Below are 19,853 nucleotides of genomic sequence, written 5' to 3'. Positions count from 1 at the left end.
AGAATTAACAGAATTGAACTAAGTAGAAAACTAGACTGGGCAGAAAAGAGCAGGAAAGGAAGGGGTTTGTTTGTTTGCCAAGCAGAGGAAAAAAATACTAACAGAAATGCAGTGCATGGTGTGTAGGGATGGTCAAAACCAGGACTCAGATTGAAAATTAGAGGTAAGAATGGCTGGCTGGGCGCGGTGGCTCACGCCTGTAATCCTAGCACTTTGGGAGGCCGAGACGGGCGGATCACGAGGTCAGGAGATCGAGACCATCCTGGCTAACATGGTGAAACCCCGTCTCTACTAAAAATACAAAAAATTAGCCAGACATGGTGGCGGGTGCCTGTAGTCCCAGCTACTTGGGAGGCTGAGGCAGGAGAATGGCGTGAACCCGGGAGGCGGAGCTTGCAGTGAGCCGAAATCGTGCCACTGCACTCCAGCCTGGGAGACAATGAGACTCCGTCTCAAAAAAAAAAAAAAAAAAAAAAAAAAAAAAAGAATGGCATAGTAGAGTTAACTTAGGGAAGTTCTTAGAAACCACAGTAAAAACATGGCATTCTGCCATTTCCTTGTTCATTATATTCCCACCTCCCTTGTTTTTCCTTTCCTTCTTTCTTTCTTTCTTTTTTTTTTTGAAGGTGTCTGTCATGGTCCATGTGTGAGTGGATATTTATTTACCTTCCATGCCCCACACATGCGTATCCCACACCCCAGGGGATTCAGGCACATATTCAGCAGCACTACCTGTCACCAGCCTACTTTACACAGAGAAAGCTGCCTCTTTTTAGGATTAGTGTTTGATTCTGAATAGAAATCTCATGATTTATGCTTCTTTGCAAAGTACTGGTGAAGTCTTACCACTTTTTAATATTAAACTTTGTGTGAAATTTTTAGATATTTAATTGTTTATGGTCAAGGTTCTGGCTTGTGTGTTAGTCATCTCCCAGCTAACAGTCTCTTGGCAGGCCATGCTTAATTCAGTTATTGCATGTTAACAGGTTGTTTGAAATTCCACATTGCCTAGAGTTTTTCCACCTCCAATGTCCAGACACTTTTTCTGGCTTCTCCAACCCTTCTGGGCATTCAGAATCATAGTTTACTGCTCATGTTTGAAGCCATTTAGCTCTTTCCTTTTTATTTGCCTGATTAATTTTGAATTTGAATTAATCATATTTTATACCCTTTTCCTGACTCAGTTCAGTGTTTATCTCATTCTTGTTTACTCAGAAAGCCCAGAACATAAGATTTGAACCATTTGTGCAGTGCCCAAATGTGTGCTGATGGAAGAGTGAACCTTTAACGTTTTCACTCCAGTACTATTCCATTTGGTTCTATTTTTCCTAAATAAGTCATGGTCTTTTTTCATTAAATTTACATTTACAAAAATGGTTCATCAGTCTTTGCACATAACTCAGCTCTCACAACTCGCTGATCTAATGTTGACCATGTTCTGTTTTGTCATAAAACCCATGATTTTACTGCTTTCTCTTTACTAGAGCCCTGCATATTAGCAGTGAAGACCTGGTCCTTAATGAAAGGGTGTGGTCCATCCTCAGTGTTTCACATCCCTGCCTGTGTTTTCCTTCAAGAGACCTTCCTTTCCTTCCCATCTAAGCCAGAGTCTTCTCTGTTTCCGCAGTTAAAACTTGATCTGATAATTTTTATTCACCCTGACGGGCAAATTGTAGGCAATGATTGAAGGTGCCTTTCTTCCCAGGGGTGGCCGGAACTCAAAGCCTTAAAGTAAAGGGTAGCAGGAGCTTCATCTGCCACGATTAAGAGGAGTTTTGGGGGCTCTCTGCTGCTCCTGGGTGCGTACTGTATAAACAGATGCCCAGCCACCAAGGGGAGGGACCTGCGAAGACCGTGAGTTACCACAAGCTGGTGGCCCTCCTTTAATTTTGTTAAAATTGTGTCCTCCTTTAATTAAAATCATTAAAGCCTCATCAGTAATGATGAGATTGCCTCACTAACTGTCCAAGGGTGTTAGTACTAAGCCACCCAAAGAACCTTTTTATAATGTCTCATAGAGTAGACCAGAGAATGTTGCTGTGACTCCTTTATCCTTTATAGAGGTGTGGCTATGTTGGGACTCCTAATGGCATGTTACCCCAAACGCTGAACTATCCAACTTGTCAAGGAGCTTCCTGACTTCAGCTTCAGGCATTCACATGCTATCTGGTAGAGTCGTCTTCTAGCAATGCTGATAGTTTCCTTGGTCCAGAATTTGTTACCTTCAGAAGAAGAGTGTGAGGAAGAGATCCCATTTTAAAGCCACCTAGACCAAACCTAGCCTGAGTCTCCTTCTGGTTGGGCTTAAGATGACATTGCCATTCCAACCATGGCTAGGAACTCCTGAGTCTTGGAATCAGATCACAGCTTTACATGTTCCTCAAAGCATCTGAGCTTATATTCCCAGGTTTTCCATCTCTTCTTCATATTTAAAGCTTTAAAAAACCCCAGTTATCAGTTTAAACTATAACAGGCACATGGGCTCTAATGACTTCTGCAGGTGGTTTGGGCTGTATTAGAGAACTTGGTCTTGATCTTAAACTGTCATCTGGATTCTGAGTTAATCCAGGAAACCAGTAAAAATTAGTAATGTGTATTGCATGTCTCTGATACATGTGTTTTCCATTATTTGGTCTTCCACAGTGCATGCGCGTACACACACACACACACACACACACACACACACACACACACACAGCCCTTCAGTTTTTCTAAAATGGGGAGAGAGGGACTATGGTTCCAAAAGGAAATGACTGGTGTGTCGCCTTGAAATCTGAACTTAGTCACGCGTCCTAAATGAAATGACTCCAAGCACATTAACAAGATTTCTTTCTTTCATCTCCTACTTTTTGGAAAACACTGTGATAAGAAACATTGGCTAACTTATAGACTTTCAAATTTATTTCTGTAAAGATAAGTAATAGCCATTGCAAAGCAGCCGTACTTGTGAAATTGGAGTTAAGCTTCCGTAACAGTGGTCTTAAAGAATAGGTAGGGTTAGTTAATACATAGCAGCAACCAGCTGTTCTTCATCCCTGCTGAGGCTGGGAAAGAAGGAAATTAACTTCAACTATAATGGAAGAGATTTTCAAGACTGGTAATGGGAAATTTATCATCAATGAAGACTATTTTAAACATTGGAACAAATGAGTGACCAACAGAAGTGGAGGAATTATGTATTCTGTTGGATTTAAAATAGAATATATCATCTGCTCAAGGCACTTAGAATTGGTAGATTAGAACTGTCTAGTAATTTTTAACTTTTGGGGGCCACAGACCCCATTCAGAATCTGATGGCCCCTCTCTCCAAAAACATGCACACACAAAACTTTGCATATGATTTCAGGGAACTTACAGACTCCCTGAAGTCTATAAATTAGACCCAAATTTAGGACACCCTGGACTAGATGATCTCCAAAGTCCTGTTTTAGCTCCCTAAGTGACAAGCTCCACAGCGTAGTTGTCCTGTACGTAACAATGGAATCTGAAGATCAAATGTCAGACTTTGGATTTTCTTCCTCCAGATTTGTAATGCTTGGCATGCTCAGTGTCAAAGTTAAAATTTTTTTTTAAAAAAGTAGAATAGAAATAATTCTACATTTAAATTCAATTCTTTCTCTTGAAAAAGCCAAACGTTTAATTTTAAAAATCATTGGTTGGCTGTGTGTCATCTTCGTAGAAAGGCAGTACAGAACTAGGCTGTCGCCAGTAGTTCTTCCCCAGCCCCACACCCCGCTCTGGATTCATAGATGAAAATGCCAAACTCAGATGCCTTGTTACCTACTCAGAATTCTTCCATGTTCACACATCTTTTTACTGTATTGCTGTGATTATTCAGCTGGGCTTGAAAAATATTATCTATTTATAATTTTCTCATCAGTTTTATGTCTAAGTTTCATTGACTACAAGTTGGAAAATGACCACCCAGAATTACAAATCAGAGAGTAATTTGGTCCTCTCCCTAAAATCAAGAGCTTTTATCCTCGTAGGAAGTAGGAGTGGAATATAGTCTGTGTGTGTATTTAAACTCATGATAATGAGTTGCCCCTTATGTAGAAAGCATGGCTCCGCATGGTTTTCCCGTTCCCTCTGCACACACTCTCTAGCTTACCTGCCAGTTCTATAGACTCCCTTTAATTCCATGTTGGAATTGTACTTGACACTTTGTGCCTGGAATCAGGAACTCTGGAAATAAAGATCTCCTCAATATGGAAGAGAAGTGATCTCTGGAAAAGAGCATAATTGTCGGATGTCTATAACTTGTCAGTTTTCACTGTACCTCGCGCTCCTAATGGCAAACCTTTACATTCGTAGTTGGAAGTGTCTTAATGAAGTCAGAAATATTACTGATGAATAGGAGCTAAGCACACTTGGCCAGTGTCTCCTTACCATTCCCATGGAATGCTGGTCCTTTTGACAGTTGTTTCTTTCCATTGTTGAAGGCAGGAAAGAGGACTTAGGAATTCTCTGTATTCCCCACTAAAAACCCCTTCTGTTCCAATTGCTGTAACCAGAGTAATACACTGCACGGAAAGCATGCAAGATATACGATGTCTGTGGACAGATGCTCTGTGGCGTTATTAACCCTGGCAGTTGCTTTAGCCCTTGTTTAGTCAATGGAGGTTGTTTGGGAGCTAGAATTGGGAGAGGACAGGCCATCCTGGCACCCTGCCCACCTGTAGCTCTGCTTAGTGACTGAGAGTCCCTCTGTACCCTTGAAAGTTTATTGACAGTTCACAGGCTTAAAACACATTTCTGTCTTTCTGGGGCTAAAGCTTATGGCAGAGATGCACATTCTATTGAATATTTATTCTTTGTGTGTATTCCTGCCTGCAGAGAATGTGATCAATGGGCAAGACTATGAAGTGATGATGCAGATTGACTGTCAGGTGATGGACACCAGGATCCTCCACATCAAAAGCTCATCAGTTCCTCCTTACCTCCGAGATCAGCAGAGGAATCAAACCAACACCTTCTTTGGCTCCCCTCCCGCAGCCACAGAGGCAGCCCACGCTGTCAGCACCATCCCTGAGTCATTACAATAGCACCCTGCAGCTATGCTGGAGAACTGAGCGTGGGACCCTGCCAGGCTGAAGAGCAGGTGAGCGAAGTGCTGCTTTCTGCCTTGGTGGCAGGCAGAGAACTGTCTTGTACTAGAATTCAAGGAGGAAAGAAGAAGAAATAAAAGAAGCTGCTCCATTTTTCATCATCTTCCCATCTATTTGGAAAGCACTGGAATTCAGACACAAGAGAACAATGTTTCTTCAGTGACAAATGTAGCCCTGCATCCTCTGGTGTTACCTGGTGTAGATTTTTTTTTCTGTACCTTTCTAAACCTCTCTTCCCTCTGTGTTGGTTTTGTGTTTAAACAGTCATCTTCTTTCAAATAATATCCACCTCTCCTTTTTGCCATTTCACTTACTGATTCATAAAGTGAATTTTATTTAAAGCTATGCCGCACATGCATGTTCAAATGGTTTCCACTAATTCGATTTTTCATTCATTTAATGCAAACTCATTCTGGATATTGTACTTATTTGAGAAAACACATTTCAAAACCAAAACAGCCAAAAACACTCCAAAAACAGTCAAAACAATTGGGAGCTTTCTAAAGGAAAAACTCCCAGTTGGTAAAGTTTATCTTTACTTAGGATTTGTGGCTCACACCTAAACAAAGGGGGTCAGGGAGTGTGTACAGATTTGAGAAAATAGAAGAGTAAGGGAAGGGCCAGTGGTGGGGTTCGAAGAGAGGAGATAGCTCTATTAATACACATGTTTAAAAGATAGAAAGTTTGATGTGATTGCAGTATGAGATTAAAGCCACAGCTATTGTTTATTTTGAGGACTCTAGGCCACTAAGTATTAGCACACATACTTATATTTTCTCTTTACTAATCTGGTATAGGTCCTCATGGACCACAGGACAAAGCTTTCATTTTCATTCATTCTTCTATTGAAATTATACCAAAATCAGCTGAGGAACATGGAAGTAACTTTAGACTTAAACAAGACAAAAGCTTTTTCACTGGAGAATTGACAAGTATTTGCTCCTTAAAACAATCCTGATTACTGAATGTGGATTCCTGCTGAGGGAGTGTATCCCATAATATGGCAATGATTTTCACTTTCTCGAATGAAAAGACAGTGAAGGAATTAAATCTTTTGTCCTCCCATGGTTAAAAAAAAAAAAAAGTTGTGTTCATTTTTACTGTACTATGCCTCTTTTTTCACCATAGTAGACAATTATGTTTCATTTGATAAATTCATAGAAATGGATCTGAGACAGTGATGTCCTCTCTAATGTGCTGCCTTCAGTTTCTAAAGTGAGTCTTCCTCCCTCTCCTACAAAACTTCTCCATTTTTTGGTGTAACTCATCTACAAACACTGTTTCTTACCCCCATTGACTTGCCTTTGTCAGATTTATTCTTGTTCCACACTATAGCAATCAATTTCTCTTCTTGCTTGCAAGAAAGGGAAAGAGAAATTATAGCAACCTCTCAAGGATTATACATAGCTAGTTAGTTTTCTGCCTGTGAAATTAGGCCTGGCTCCTAAATAATTTTAAAGAACCATCAGCACTTCTAACTCTCTGTACTGGTGCCTCTTTGTCCAAGCTAGTTAAATGCTTTCCAAGGAAATCAGTTCAACTTTTGTGAGCAGGGAAAAGAAGGGCTTTATTGTTGTATTACCTGGGATTCTGGAGTTTGAAAAGTGCTAATTAACCTTCCTCTTTTTGCACATTACAAACATTTTTAAGTCAGTGCAGCACTTCCCTTAGATTTGGCTATCCTGGGTGATTTTCAGACAAGAACCGTTTTCCCTGGGGACCATTCTTCTAATGGGTGCCAAGGAATATAAGGCAAATGCCCAGAAGACCTTCAGGTAACTGGGCAGTCTTATCGTGGGATATTTCTCCTGCCCCTGCCCCTTCCTATTACTGTAATATGAATTAGCCACACCAGAGGCTGTGACCATGGCTAGTAGACAGTGGCAACGTAGTCATCCCCAAGCTGCTCATTTGCTGGAACTGTCATACGGTATCATGGTCAGTGTAAACCTGGTTTGTGTGGGGTGATTATAAATAGAGTTTCCCTCCTCTCCGTGATGTAGAATCACAGAAGGACCTATCTCGTGGCCTTCTTCTTAGCGCTTCACTTTTACTTCATCTCTCGATTCCCAGCTTTTTCTGTGATCATTTTACCAACTCCTCAGATGGAAGATTTTGGTTATGTCATATTCACCAACGTTAGTCCCTGTCTTCCAGGTGAAAAGGTGGGTAGCGGTTGGGAGGGAGTCTCCACTGAAGAGCAGGAAGGTGGTAGCAGGCCGGCAGCCCTGCCACAGAACTAGGGGTGCCTGTGAGGTGCCGCCCAGAGCAGCCTGGGAGCTTTGCCTTCTTTTCTGTCTCACTAGCCCTTCCGCTCTTTGTCATTGCCTATTCTTGAATGGATCTTTGAGATGAGGGAACAGGATTCTCCTAAGGGTAGAGTTTTAGGAAATGAGTGAAAGGAAATTGACAAATGCAAAGAAGCAATCTACTTTCTAAATTGCTGGCAAAGCTATAATGAATCCCTAGGCACAATTGTAGTTTTTATTTTAATGTTTGTATGCACAAGGCCCTTTAGGAAATGAGAAGTTGCTATGCCAGATTAATTTTTTTTTTGGGGGTGGGATTGCCTTTTGGGGGTTGCAGCCAGAAATTATGGGTAATATGTGTATTTTTTATTTATTAAATTTTAAATGGGATTTTGCAACTTATGAGACAATTAGATAAACTCATGGAGGAGGCAGGTCCTCCTGTTATTAGATGATTTTGTACTCTTTGGGCTAACAATAATGCAGTCTCGAGAAGTAATGGTGGAGGCTGATAGGAACAGTCTTTCTGCAAGTCCCAAATTTTTAAGGCTTAATGGAAGTAAGTGGATGTTTCCTCATGTTAACTACTGAGTCAGATGTTAGGAGCTTGTCCCTTTGGGGTTGACTTATGTCCAGCAGTACAGGGACACAGCTTCGTTAGAGTGTTAGTGTAAACTAACTCCAAAGTTAGGAGTCAATGTGAAAGGATCAACCTTGAAACAAATCTGTTGTTTGCCATGCTTGTAGTACAGAAATTTCACATTGAGTTTTGGGTGAGATTTGTGTTTTCACAAGTAAAAAATCCCCCATAAATATAAAACTCAGACCATAATTATAAAACTCAGAGCATCATCTAATTTAAAAAAAAAAAATGACTACAAGTTCCAGCACAAAACTGGCATTTCTTTGCCATTTCTTGCCAGTAAGAAGTAGACATGGAGGTATTTGAAAGCAGTGTTATGTGAGTCATTCTTAAGTGTTCCAAGCAAATTTAGAAACAGACAAGGAACTTGGGATTCAAATTGATTTTTCAAATCATTTTTTAAACAAACATCATCCTGATTAAATCCTCTTGGCCTGAACCTTCCTCCCCAGTGTGTATTCCCCGGTAGTCACCGCGGCAAGAGGCTGGTGAGACTGCCGTGGCAGCATTTAGCATCGTTAAAACTGGAAAACTCTCAAGCTCTTTGCCACTTTCCTACTATTTTTTGATTCTTGCCATTTTACTAAGCTCAGGTTGTGAAACTTGACAGAAATGTATTACAGGAAAAACTTGTAATTGTATTTGACTTTCTGACACATTGCAAAGTTTCAAAGTGACTTTCACTTTCAACAACATATTAGAAGTAACCACTTTTGCTTTCACAGCCTGAAGAGCTAGAGCTGGATCCGATGCCCCCTTTCACTCTGAAGTCATGGGAAATTTTCCAGCCATGAAAGCCCTCTTTCCACGGCATACTAATGGGCTGACTCAGCTTCCTTCAGCCAACTGAGATCTTTTCATTGGCTATTTGCTATTTCATACCAATTAACTATTGGCTATTTCATACCAATTAACCTCTTAAATAAGATTGTTAATTGCCAAAATTGATAAACACTTATTACCACCTGTGGACTCCATATTCCTTACCAAAAATGTTATTTTCATCAGTCCTGAGTCGTTTTAACTTACAGAAATTAGGATTGTTGCTGCTAATATGAATACCAATTATAACTTTTAAAAACAAGAATAAAGCCTAAAAGATAGAGAATGAAATATAAGAAATGTTCATTCCCACCCCTAATAACATTTGGAAGTGAATATTCCCATTTCCTTCCACCCACAGGGACTGGGATTGATTTTTAATTTTCTAGGAAATAATACTGGACTATCCAAAAAGATGTTGCCAGAATCCAAAAGGAACTATGCTTGTAAAAGAAAAGCAGTTTTCTCCTACCTAAAAAAAAGAAAGTAAAGTGTGTTCTGTTCTTATCTTTTTAATGACTAAGCTTAAAACAGTTTATTTTGGGTAAGACTAGAACTTTCGGCAGTTTGTTCTAATATCTGTGTTATTAGATGCAATCAAATTTATGCAAAGAAGAATGACAAAGGTATCTGATTAGGAAATTTGATCTTACGTATGAATCCATGTCATGGCCAGCCACTGTCACACAGTGGGTGCCATTCTCAACATATTGGTTTGCTAACTTTAAGCATTAGAGATTTAGCACACTAAAATACTTTTAATTATATTAGGCTTGGTAACTAAGGAGTAAATAAATCATAGTTTATCATTTGCCAAGGCCAACAAACAACACTGTTGTGCTGTTTGCTCTCAATGAAGTTGAATAAACCAGGAGGCTTGGCATATCCCCTTTATGTTAATCCCAGCTAGAGATTAGCAGGTTGACTTTCACAGCAATTGTATATTGGTCCATTTTAACCCATACTTGCCATAATTTCCAGGCCAGTCACCAGGACAGAGGAGATGATGGGGAAACAGAGCTTTAGATGAAAACTACTATGCACTACTAGCCTTTGAGGCACTGGTTTCCTGTTACCACTTTGGCAAGTATGGCTGGTCTAAGTCCAGTAGGGCTTCATCCATGGAGCCATTAGAACTGAGGAGGGAATGTCAGAGATACCATTTCACCAGGATCTTTTTGCTCAGGTTGTACCCATGCCAATTGAAGAACGTGTTAAAGATGAGGAGGAGAGATGTATCATTCTCTCCCTTAATAATGATGTTGGTTTGCAAAACCTAAAGGAATAATAACAACAGACTATTTCATACTTTCAAGCAAGTCTTTATAATATAATACCTGTTATTTCTCTAAAATTCAAATAAAGAATTTTTAAACTTACCTTGTTTTATTCTGTTTGTAGAAAGAGAGAAAAAAGCCCCCAAATGAATCTTCAGTGTTGGGGGATTAGTAATGAGAAAGGAAACCTGAAAAGGCTTTGTGGCTTGTGTTACTGTTAAGATGAAACTGTTGAACTATTTTCCACTCTTCTCCCAAGCCTAATTAAGTAAAAATTTCCTTTATTTAAGTGTCCAGATATTCAAACTACAATCTTATCAAGGAAAAAAAAATCTAAAAACCCATATTATATCTTTCTATGTCTTCAGGAAACTGGGTTACTCAGTCACGCATTTTGTCCTCACCAAAGGCCCCTTCCCAGCTTGCAATGACAAATGCCACCACACTTGAAACTAGTCACTGCAGACTGACAGCAAGGGATCCGTCCAGGAGTAATTAATGCAGGCATTTGCTGAACACCCAATGAATGCCTCTGACACTGGTTTAACTATATTATTTCAATCTTCTCTACATCCTATTTTGTAAGATGGTTATTAATAAGTAATGGAGCTGGCCAGCTGCAGTGACTCACGCCTGTAATCCTAGCACTCTGGGAGGCCAAGGCAGGTGGATCACCTGAGCTCAGGAGTTTGAGACCAGCCGAGCAAAATGGTGAAACCTTGTCTCTACAAAAAATACAAAAATTAGCCAGGCATGGTGGCGGGTGCCTGTAATCCCAGCTACAAGCTACATGGGGAGCTGAAGTGGGAGGATCACTTGAACCCAGGAGGTGGAGGTTGCAATGAACCGAGATCACACCACTGCACTCCCGCCTGGGTGACAGAGTGAGACCCTGTCTCAAAATAAAAATAAAAAATAGTGGACCCAATATTTGGGCCCAGCCAATTATGTGAATTATTCACCACTATATTATTCCACCTCCTGATACATAGATCTGGCATAAGTTCATGCCCTAAAAGAGCTCACAGTCAGCCCATGGAGCCATATACATAAATTACAAAATGACAATAACATCAGGGTTCTCTGAGAGGCAAAACTACATTTGTTTCAGAAGATACTTTAATGGACTTATTTAGAAAATGAGACCCCCCCCCCGCCCCGCCATCTAGAAGGAGACCAACCTCAAGTCACCTCTTCTGCAGAGAAAGTTAGCAGAGATTGGAGGGTAGAGAGTTGACAGCAGAAAAAAGGAATGGGACCAAGCAATAGGGCTGGAGGCTAAAGACCCTGAGGGGAGTGTCGTGAAAAGACTCCCTGGTGGCGGGAGGGCAAAGGACTTTTACAAACTGTGATGCTGAAATGCAAATCCTCTTCATTGCCCCCAACTCTTCAGTAAAAGCAGATACACAGTTTTGTATCAATGTTGCCTTGGGAGTGAGAGACTGAGGGTGGGACTCAATGTGGTATAACTAGTGAAGAAAAAGACAGCACAGCAAGATAATTCATACACTGAAGTGTCAGTGGATGTCAGGTGAAACAGGGCAATAAAAACTGCTTCAACCCCCACCCCCCACCCTCAATCTTTATGGCATTGTCCCCCTGGGACTTCTCACTCTATGTGGGATATGGTTCAAGTCAATTTTTGAATCTCAAAGGGTAACCACAAATGACATTTGGTTTATATAATACATGGTATCACAAGTAGAGGGTTTCTTTAGCATTTACCCTGTAATTTACCTAACTGGTCCAGTTTTGGTAGAGATTTAAATCCCTTCCAATGTTTTGCTCACCATAGGAAACCTATAGCATATTTCACTCCATCACATTCATTCAGCGTGATCTGTACAAATGCCTAAAGAGAACCCTGCTCTTGGTTCAGTTCATAGTAGGAGCTGATGCTTATTGAAGACTTAACCTTCCAGGCATCATGCTAAGACTTTACAAGCATTAGCTCATTTGAGCTTTGCAGCAAGCCTTCATCATCGACATGATAATATTAATACCCATGTCTGTGAATTACAGATGAAGAAATAGTCACAAGAGATTAAAAACTTGCCCAGGATCTCACAACTAATACATAGCAGAGTTGAGATTTGAAATTAAGTCTGTCATGATTTTAAAGCCACATTCTTTCTACTATGCTACATTGTGGTTCATCCTTTGAAGTCAAAAAGAGACAAATGAGCGAGGAAGAAATCAAGCCACACAACACGGGCAACCAGGGTGTTGAGGCATGTTCAGAAAAGAGGGAGAGTTGCTAAGAGGCAAGGTCCAGCAGTACCCAAGGGTTTTCTGTGAGTGACTCAGAAGGCATAACTCAATGCTGGCTGCATGCATAGCCCATGCTGGGCTGCTGCACCAATTCTTCTAGACCTCAGTCCTTGTCTCCATCTTGGATGAGTTACCCAGTGGAGTGGATACAAGCTGGTTCCTCCATAATTGAAGATCTTAGGCTCTCCCAACTCTCCTACTCTACTCATACCCAAGAGCCCACCCAAGTGTGGCATCCAGCTCCATCCCAGGATGTATCCACCGTCTGCCTTGTGATTACAAGTTCTACTTCTATAGAAAGTTTCATGTTGCAGATGTAACTGCTGATGTGGATGCTGGACTATGAAATAGAGATGCTTATGTAAGAGATCACTAATCTGCAGACTCAGAATTGAAATGGTTTGTTTCAGAAGTGAAGGACATATCTTTAAAATAAATACAACACACCATATTAATAAATGGATCATCTTATAAGATTGAGTGCAGCAGTGTCAGTCCTAAAAGCTGTATCCATTTAGAAGGGGGACCTTGCCAGGCTAACAGAAAATACTGTTGCCAATTATTTACAGTATGGTCCATATTTCTGCAAACATCAACTGGGTACAAAGGAAGAACTGAGAGCCTCAAAAGCCATCTCAGATGCTCCTTCCCTAGGTGTCCTGCTTGACTTCTGAAGCCTCCGAGGTTATCTCCATTGCCTGAGCACCTCATGGAGCTTCGATTCTTGGGCTGCATTTCTTCATAGTGGGCTAGAGGCAATGGCCCTGGAATTTAAACCTTTGCCACCAGTTCTAAGTGTTGTGTGAAGTTCTGACATCTATCATGGAGCTGCGGGAAACCATGTAGATGATGAACTAGACAACATCCTTGACGTGTCCTTCACATGTCTAGAGACATGAGTGATGTATCTTCCATGGGACTCGGTGGTCACCCTTCTGTCCCCACAGAAGAGTAAAGACCATTTCCAGGCGAGGGTAAGATTTCTGGTCAGCCTGAAAAAGAAAGTTCAGTTGGACACAAGCTGCTCTCAGGAGAGTTTGGGGGTGGGAAGTTCATGGCCAGCATATTTGTCATGAGCCAAGATCTCACCCACTCACTTGGCTGCTGGCCCCAGGACATCAAACAATCCATTTCGCCATATTGTCTCTGGTTTCCTGGTGCTGCTGGAATTCTCTTCTGCTAAGCCACTCGTTCACATCAGATCAACACGTTGCCCCTTTTAGCCTGGCAGCCTTTAGGAAGACAGAATTACAGCAACAATTACAATTCAACATTTAGAAAGCCACACATCCAGCTAGGCTGTTTCCATCAAATTGCCAGCTTGGGGGAGCTGGAAATTCATCTTAATTTAGACAATATGAGCAGGAAAGATGCTGAAACACTTAATCTCTTGTTTTAAATGGCTCTACAGGTCACCACTTAAGGGAGCACAACTAGAAGCACATTGCAAGTAGCAGCACGGTTGGGGCTGATTCCGTCTTCCCAGGATTTATCATCCGGCACAAGTCGGCAGGGCACGAACAGTCCAAAGAAGGAAAACGCCACTCATAGAAAGATTGTTTTCGTCGCCATAGCAGCATCTCATACTTCTCCTTTCCTGACTCTCATCGCCTTTGCAATTACCGGTTAAACATTTATCATCCCTGTGGGACAGTGAGCTCCAGAAGAGCAGGAACCCTACTTATGTCTTGAATTTGATTTTTTTCTCCAGTAGTGCTGTGGATATAGTGTGCTTGGGACATGGTGGTTTGGGCATTTTAGGCTAAATCAGGATTTCGTTGAATTATTGAGCATTTAGAAAGCCACAAATATATACTGTCCTTTCAGGAGTGTGTATGATAGACTGGCATTTGTCACATTGCACTGGCTACCGCACCCTATGCGGATATTCACAGGGCACAGAAGTTGCAGGATGTGCGATGCCCAATGCTGAGGCAGGACTGCAAGGGAAACAACAGAGATCCCTGCCTTCCCTTAAAAGACAAGGCATCATTAGTTTTCCTCTTCCCCTTTTCATTTCATCCTATTGCTTTTTCCTCTGACTTCAGTCTGTGGCATATTAGAAATGGGCCTGGAAAGAGGATGTAAACCAGCAAGTCTGCAAGTGGGGCCCTGAGACTGCAGCAGCACCTCAAAACTTGTTAGAAATGCAACTTTCCTGGCCCCATCCCAGACCCATTGAGTCAGACTCCAAGGCTGGGCCTAGTACCCTGTGTTTCAGCAAGCCCCCCAGAGGACTCTGAGAGGGGCCTGAGAAACACCCGTGTAGTTCCCTGTCAGCAAGGCTGGAGGATGGGAAGATCCAGACTCCGGCCAGAGAGGAATCTTCCCCCGGCTGCTATTGTTGGGGTGGGTGGGAATATCAGGATCACCTGAAGTCAGGAGTTCGAGACCAGCCTGGCCAACATGGTGAAACCCCGTCTCTACTTAAATACAAAAATTAGCCGGGCTTGGTGGTGCGCACCTGTAATTCCCACTACTTGGGAGGCTGAGGCAGGAGAATTGCGTGAGCCTGGGAGGCAGAGGTTTCAGTGAGCCGAGATCATGCCACTGCACTCCAGCCTGTGCGACAGAGCTAGCTAGACTCTGTCTCCGTTAAAAGAAAAAAAAATTGTGTGTGTGTGCTGCCTTTTTGGAAGTCCACAGGCGTTACATCTTCAGTATCTACAGCCTCCATTCCTGCTGCTGCTGCTGCCCTGGGTAGCTGCACTCCCAGCTGAAGGGCCTGAATCAGGCCTGTGGATATAGTGTGCTTGGGACATGGTGGTTTGGGCATTTTAGGCTAAATCAGGATTTCATTGAATTATTGAGCATTTAGAAAGCCACAAATATACACTGCCCTTCCAGGAATGTGCATGATAGACTGGTATTTGTCACACTGCACTAGCTACTGCACCCTATGCAAAAAGAAAAAGAAAAAAAGAATTGATTAAGGAATCAGATGCACGCACTCAGTCGAGTCAGCCACCATCCAGGCTCAGGGGCTACATCCAGGACGAGAGGCAGAACCGGCTGCTTGCTCCCCCACAAGTCCACGGCTCTCCTGGGCACTGAACTCCTGGGAGCCCCTGCTTTGAACCAGCACCCTTTGCTGTGGGACCTGGAGCAGGTCTTCACTGGGTGGCTGGGAGAACGCCCAGCGCTGGGCAGGGGCACCCCAGAGAGAATGCTCCTGGCCCCTCCTTCACAGCTCTGAAGACAAGGTGTGTGCCCCAGGCTCCATGGCAGAGTTGGCTAAAGGCTGGAACCCCCTTCACTTCAGTCCTAGCTTGGTGGTTCTCAAACTTTGCTACACTTTGAAACCACCTGGGGACATTTAAAAAATACTGGTGCCTGGCTCCCACCCCGACATCTCACTGAATTGGTACAGGGTGTGACCTGGGCATAGGAGTGTGAACATTTCCCCAGGTGATTCTAATGTGCAGAAAAGCTCAGGAACCAATGAACGCTGTCTTTCGCAGCCTAGTTCTGATGTTTATGGAGCGACATCATTCTAGAGGTTGAGGGTGGAGTAGGGTCCCTGGAACAAGAAAAAGAAAATGCGTTTAGATAATGAAAGTCCAAACCTAGCAAACAGCTGGGAAAGAAAGGAGGGGAGAGAGGTAGGGGTGGGGGCTGGAAAGTGCTGGATTCACTTGTGGAGATGATGTCAGACATTCCTTTGCGATGTTAGAACGGGGAAATGCATGAAAATAACCATGGCTGTGAAAATGGAACTTTTTGGGAAATGGCATATTCTTGGAAGGAGAGGGAGCCGGGAGAAGAGGGACAGAGGGGGAGAAGGAGAAGAGAGAGAGAGGAGAGGAGTGGTGGGGGGAGGCCCTGGCGCAGAGAGAACAAGAGGGAGAGTCTGCTCCCAGACCTCAGGGAACTGGAAAAACAAAAACAGAAACAGAAAGACGTGAAAAGAACTGCAAAGGAAAGGAGAGAAGGTTTGGGTTGGGTGAGGAATGGGGGAAGAGGATAACTGCTGACCCAGAAGAAGCCTGAAGCAACAGAAGAAACGGTAAATCAGGAGGGAGAGAATAGCACACAAACAGCGGGCCAGCCAAAGCCACCGCACTTCAGGCTCTTGGGCCAGTGGGAGGCGGAGTGCACCCCTTCTTACAACAGCCCTCAGGCAAGGGAAAAGACACTGCAGTTTGCCTATGTGTTCATTCCCTTGCGTCCTGAAGGTTCTCTCCCCTCCAGACTTTGCAGAGTTCCTAGAGAAAGGAGCTCTGGGTCTGTGGCTGGAAAGCCAGACCCTCCCTCTTTGAAATCTCCCTGTTGGGCTTGTGCTGCCATGGCAGCTGAGGGGCAGTGCCCCAGGGACAGGCAGGTGAGTTGTGGTTGCAGGCCTCTGGCTCCATGACTGCTGGGGTGGAGGCGGCTCCCCCGTCTCTAAGGCTGGCACCAGCCTGAATCTTAGATCTCACTCTGATGGCTTCTCTCAGGGAGAGACATCCAAATATTGAGTCACAGAGGGAACACAAAAAGCTTTGAAGACAAAACCAAGAAAAATTATACAGGTTCTTAAATTCCTAGAGGAAAGATTTGACTCCAACTTTGTACAAAATCAGGAGACGGCTCACAAGGGGGTGTGATTATAACCCACCTGCTATGACAAGCCATCAGCAAAGTCAAAATACCAGCCCGTGATATGGCCCCTCTGCTTCCCAGTGTGCCCTGGGAGTGGGCAGGCAGGTCCCATCTTCGCTAGTGGGACAGCGAAGGGTGCAGCAGGTATGAAGACCCTCACCAGCCCAGCCTGCGATCAGTGCTCCCCACCAGCGGAACTGTTTTCCTGACAGTGTCAAGATAGGTGAACCTTTTGGACTTACTCAAAGCTAACGTCAACATCAAGTGCTTCACGATGCTGAGTGTATCTACCAGCCAGTTTCACTCTTCTGCGGCATGGCAGGCCCCTCGACACCTGGGCTGAGGCTGTCCTCTCCCCCAGACTGTCCTCTCCCCTGGACTGTCCTCTCCCTCAGACTGTCCTGTCCCTCAGACTGTCCTCTCCCCCCAGACTGTCCTCTCCCTCAGACTGTCCTCTCCCTCAGACTGTCCTCTCCCTCAGACTGTCCTCTCCCTCAGACTATCCTGTCCTTTCCTCCTTGACTGTCCTCTTCCCCTGGACTGTCCTCTCCCTCAGACTGTCCTGTCCCTCAGACTGTCCTCTCCCCCCAGACTCTCCTCTCTCCCTGACTGTCATCTCCCCAGGCTGTCCTGCCAGCTAGGTTTCAGGTGCTCTGGGGATTCGCAGGACAATGCTTTGCGCCCCACAGCAGAGAGCCGCCTTGCATGCCTCCAGACAGCAGTTTCCTGCGGAAGAGAGGCCTGGGGCCTCCGCTCCTCACTGCCTGACTGAACTCCCTTCTCTCTGCGCTGCTTCATGTCCATCCTGACCAATGGCATGGCCTCACAGAGGAACAAAATGTGGACTGGCTTCCTTAGAGTGAGAAAGGCGACAGAGCCTGGGGTCAGCACCAGCTACTGGCCCTTCTCTTTCAAGAGAGAGGAGAGAAGTTAGGGTGGGGCTCACCCTGGGTATCCAGGGTCCTGTCTCCTGCAGAGCTGCGGAGAATAGGCCAGTGCGTTCTGCAGGAATGCCGTAACCCCAAGGGCGTACCAGTGAAGGCCCTTTCTGTTCTGAAAATGCGCCACAGCAGGGTATGGCCGCTCCATAACAGAAGTGGCCATTGTGAGGTGAGGGAGTCAGCGCAGGGCCAGGGTCTTTCGGGGGTGGAGGGGAATTCCACTGCTGGAAGAGAGGGGCAGGGTGACCTAGGGGCCACTGGGCCCTGGTGGGTTCCAGGGGCTGTTGAAGGGTCAGAAGTCCTTCTGTGTGACCAGAAGTGGAGCTCTCTGGTGGCAGCCCACATCAGCCCTTAGCCCCTCTGCTCTCCTGGCCGTGCTGTGACAGGGCACAGAGATGTCCTCCAGCAACCAGGCTAGGGAGGAAAGCACACACAGGCGTGAGTAGCTGGGAGGCGGCCAGATGTCAAGCAGGCTAAGACACAGGTGCGGAGGCCCAAGGGACAAGAAGGGGGAGGAGAGGATGGGACTGGGGCCTTCCTGCGGGAGGTGGGCTTTGGTTAAGGCCTAAGGGAGGGGGAGAGGTCAATCAGGTGGTGACTGGGAAAGGATGCCTGTCCAGTCATGGCAGGGGTGAGAACAGCTTGAGCATAGGCAGGGAAGAGACAGGAGCCAGCGCAGCCTCCTGGCAAAGGCCTCTTGGGCCCCGGTGGGAGTAAAGCTGGTGGGTAGACGACTTTCTGCGTTCAAGTACCACTTCAATGTGAAATCACTTCAATGTGAAATCGGTGTCGAATAACCCTCTGAGGGCTCACATGGTTCCTTCAACTTGGTTAGCTCTGTCTCAAGAGAGTCATGCTGGAGGAGGTCCCTAGGAGGAGCTACGTGGGTGTCAGCCTGCAAAGTGAGTCTGTTTCTTTGGAAGTCATAGAGCATTGCTCTTCTTCAGTGACCAAAACATACCTCGTGTCCTCAGAGTCCTTGAGCCCAGTGGCCCTGGGGTGCAGGAATCCCTCCCACCGTGCTCTCGACAGGAGTCCATCTGGACCCTGAAGCTCTTGTGGGTCCTCTCAGTGGCCCTTCAACTAGAGGAAGAACCAGTGTTGACACTTCCCAATGGGATCCACATGTATTGAGCCCTCCTATGAGCCTAGGGGTCTACACGGCCCGTTCCTCCTACACAGCTGGCTGGACGAGGGGTGGATATGGTCAGTCCACATGCTCAGCATGGACAGATGAGCTGAGCCCCTCAGGGAGTCTGAGGGGGACAGTGAGTCGTGGATGCTTGAGCTGGGGCAGCTTGGGGAGGCTCCTTGTGCTGCTGCTAAGCAGGAGTGAGAGAGTGCTCTGAGGGCCCTGAGCACTTTGGGAGGATTGACAGGGTTCCTGAATTTCCTGTCCCGGTCCCTGAGAGGAGCGTGAAGCCTCACTGAGTATCTGTGGGACTGCCTGGGGCACTCTTACAGCTAGCTTCTCTTTGAACCAGGCTGAGTGGGTTTCCGATCTCCACAACCAAGACATCCTTGATAAGCGCACAGCCCTTGGGCCTCTCCTAGCCTCTGGGCTCAGGGGGGAAAGCCAGCTTATCACAGAGGTTGGTGGGTGGAGCTGGGGTTCTTCTGAGGGCAGCTGGCAGACCTCTTGCTTTTCTCTCCAACCCCAGACTTTCCTTTCCAACCCAGACTTTCCTCTCCAAATCATAACTGAAGTTGCTGTGTGACTCTGGGAAGTTCACCAGCGTTTTCCAGCCCTTTCCTGGCACCTGCTGCTGTTGGCCGCACTTTAACTCCCTCAGGCACTGCCGAATTTTCCTTGGTGCTCCAGAACCAGGCAGGATCCTCCAGAAAGAGAGCTCAGCTGAGGTCACATGGAAAATAACCCCAGAGCAGGGCCCAGCCCCAGGCTTCCTCAGCCAACCTCCCTTTGTTCTTGTTCATTCTCTCTCTCTCTCTCTCTCTCAACT

At 44.8% G+C, this 19,853-nt stretch overlaps 1 protein-coding gene across 7 annotated transcripts in view; it reads left to right on the top strand.

The window, feature by feature from the left end:
• ATF6 (activating transcription factor 6) overlaps positions 1–5,474 on the top strand; it is a 196,729-nt gene extending 191,255 nt beyond the window's left edge. For all 7 annotated transcript variants that reach the window (XM_028826690.2, XM_015114031.3, XM_077939534.1 and 4 more), the window contains one exon: positions 4,837–5,474. In XM_028826690.2, the coding sequence (XP_028682523.1) occupies positions 4,837–5,045 (209 nt within the window). In that variant the 3' untranslated portion in view covers positions 5,046–5,474. The remainder of the gene's footprint in view (positions 1–4,836) is intronic.
• Positions 5,475–19,853: the final 14,379 nt, after the last annotated feature.

This window comes from Macaca mulatta, chromosome 1, assembly GCF_049350105.2.
Source record: "Macaca mulatta isolate MMU2019108-1 chromosome 1, T2T-MMU8v2.0, whole genome shotgun sequence".
Classification (NCBI taxonomy): domain Eukaryota; kingdom Metazoa; phylum Chordata; class Mammalia; order Primates; family Cercopithecidae; genus Macaca; species Macaca mulatta.
This window is presented reverse-complemented; position numbering and strand designations above follow the sequence as displayed.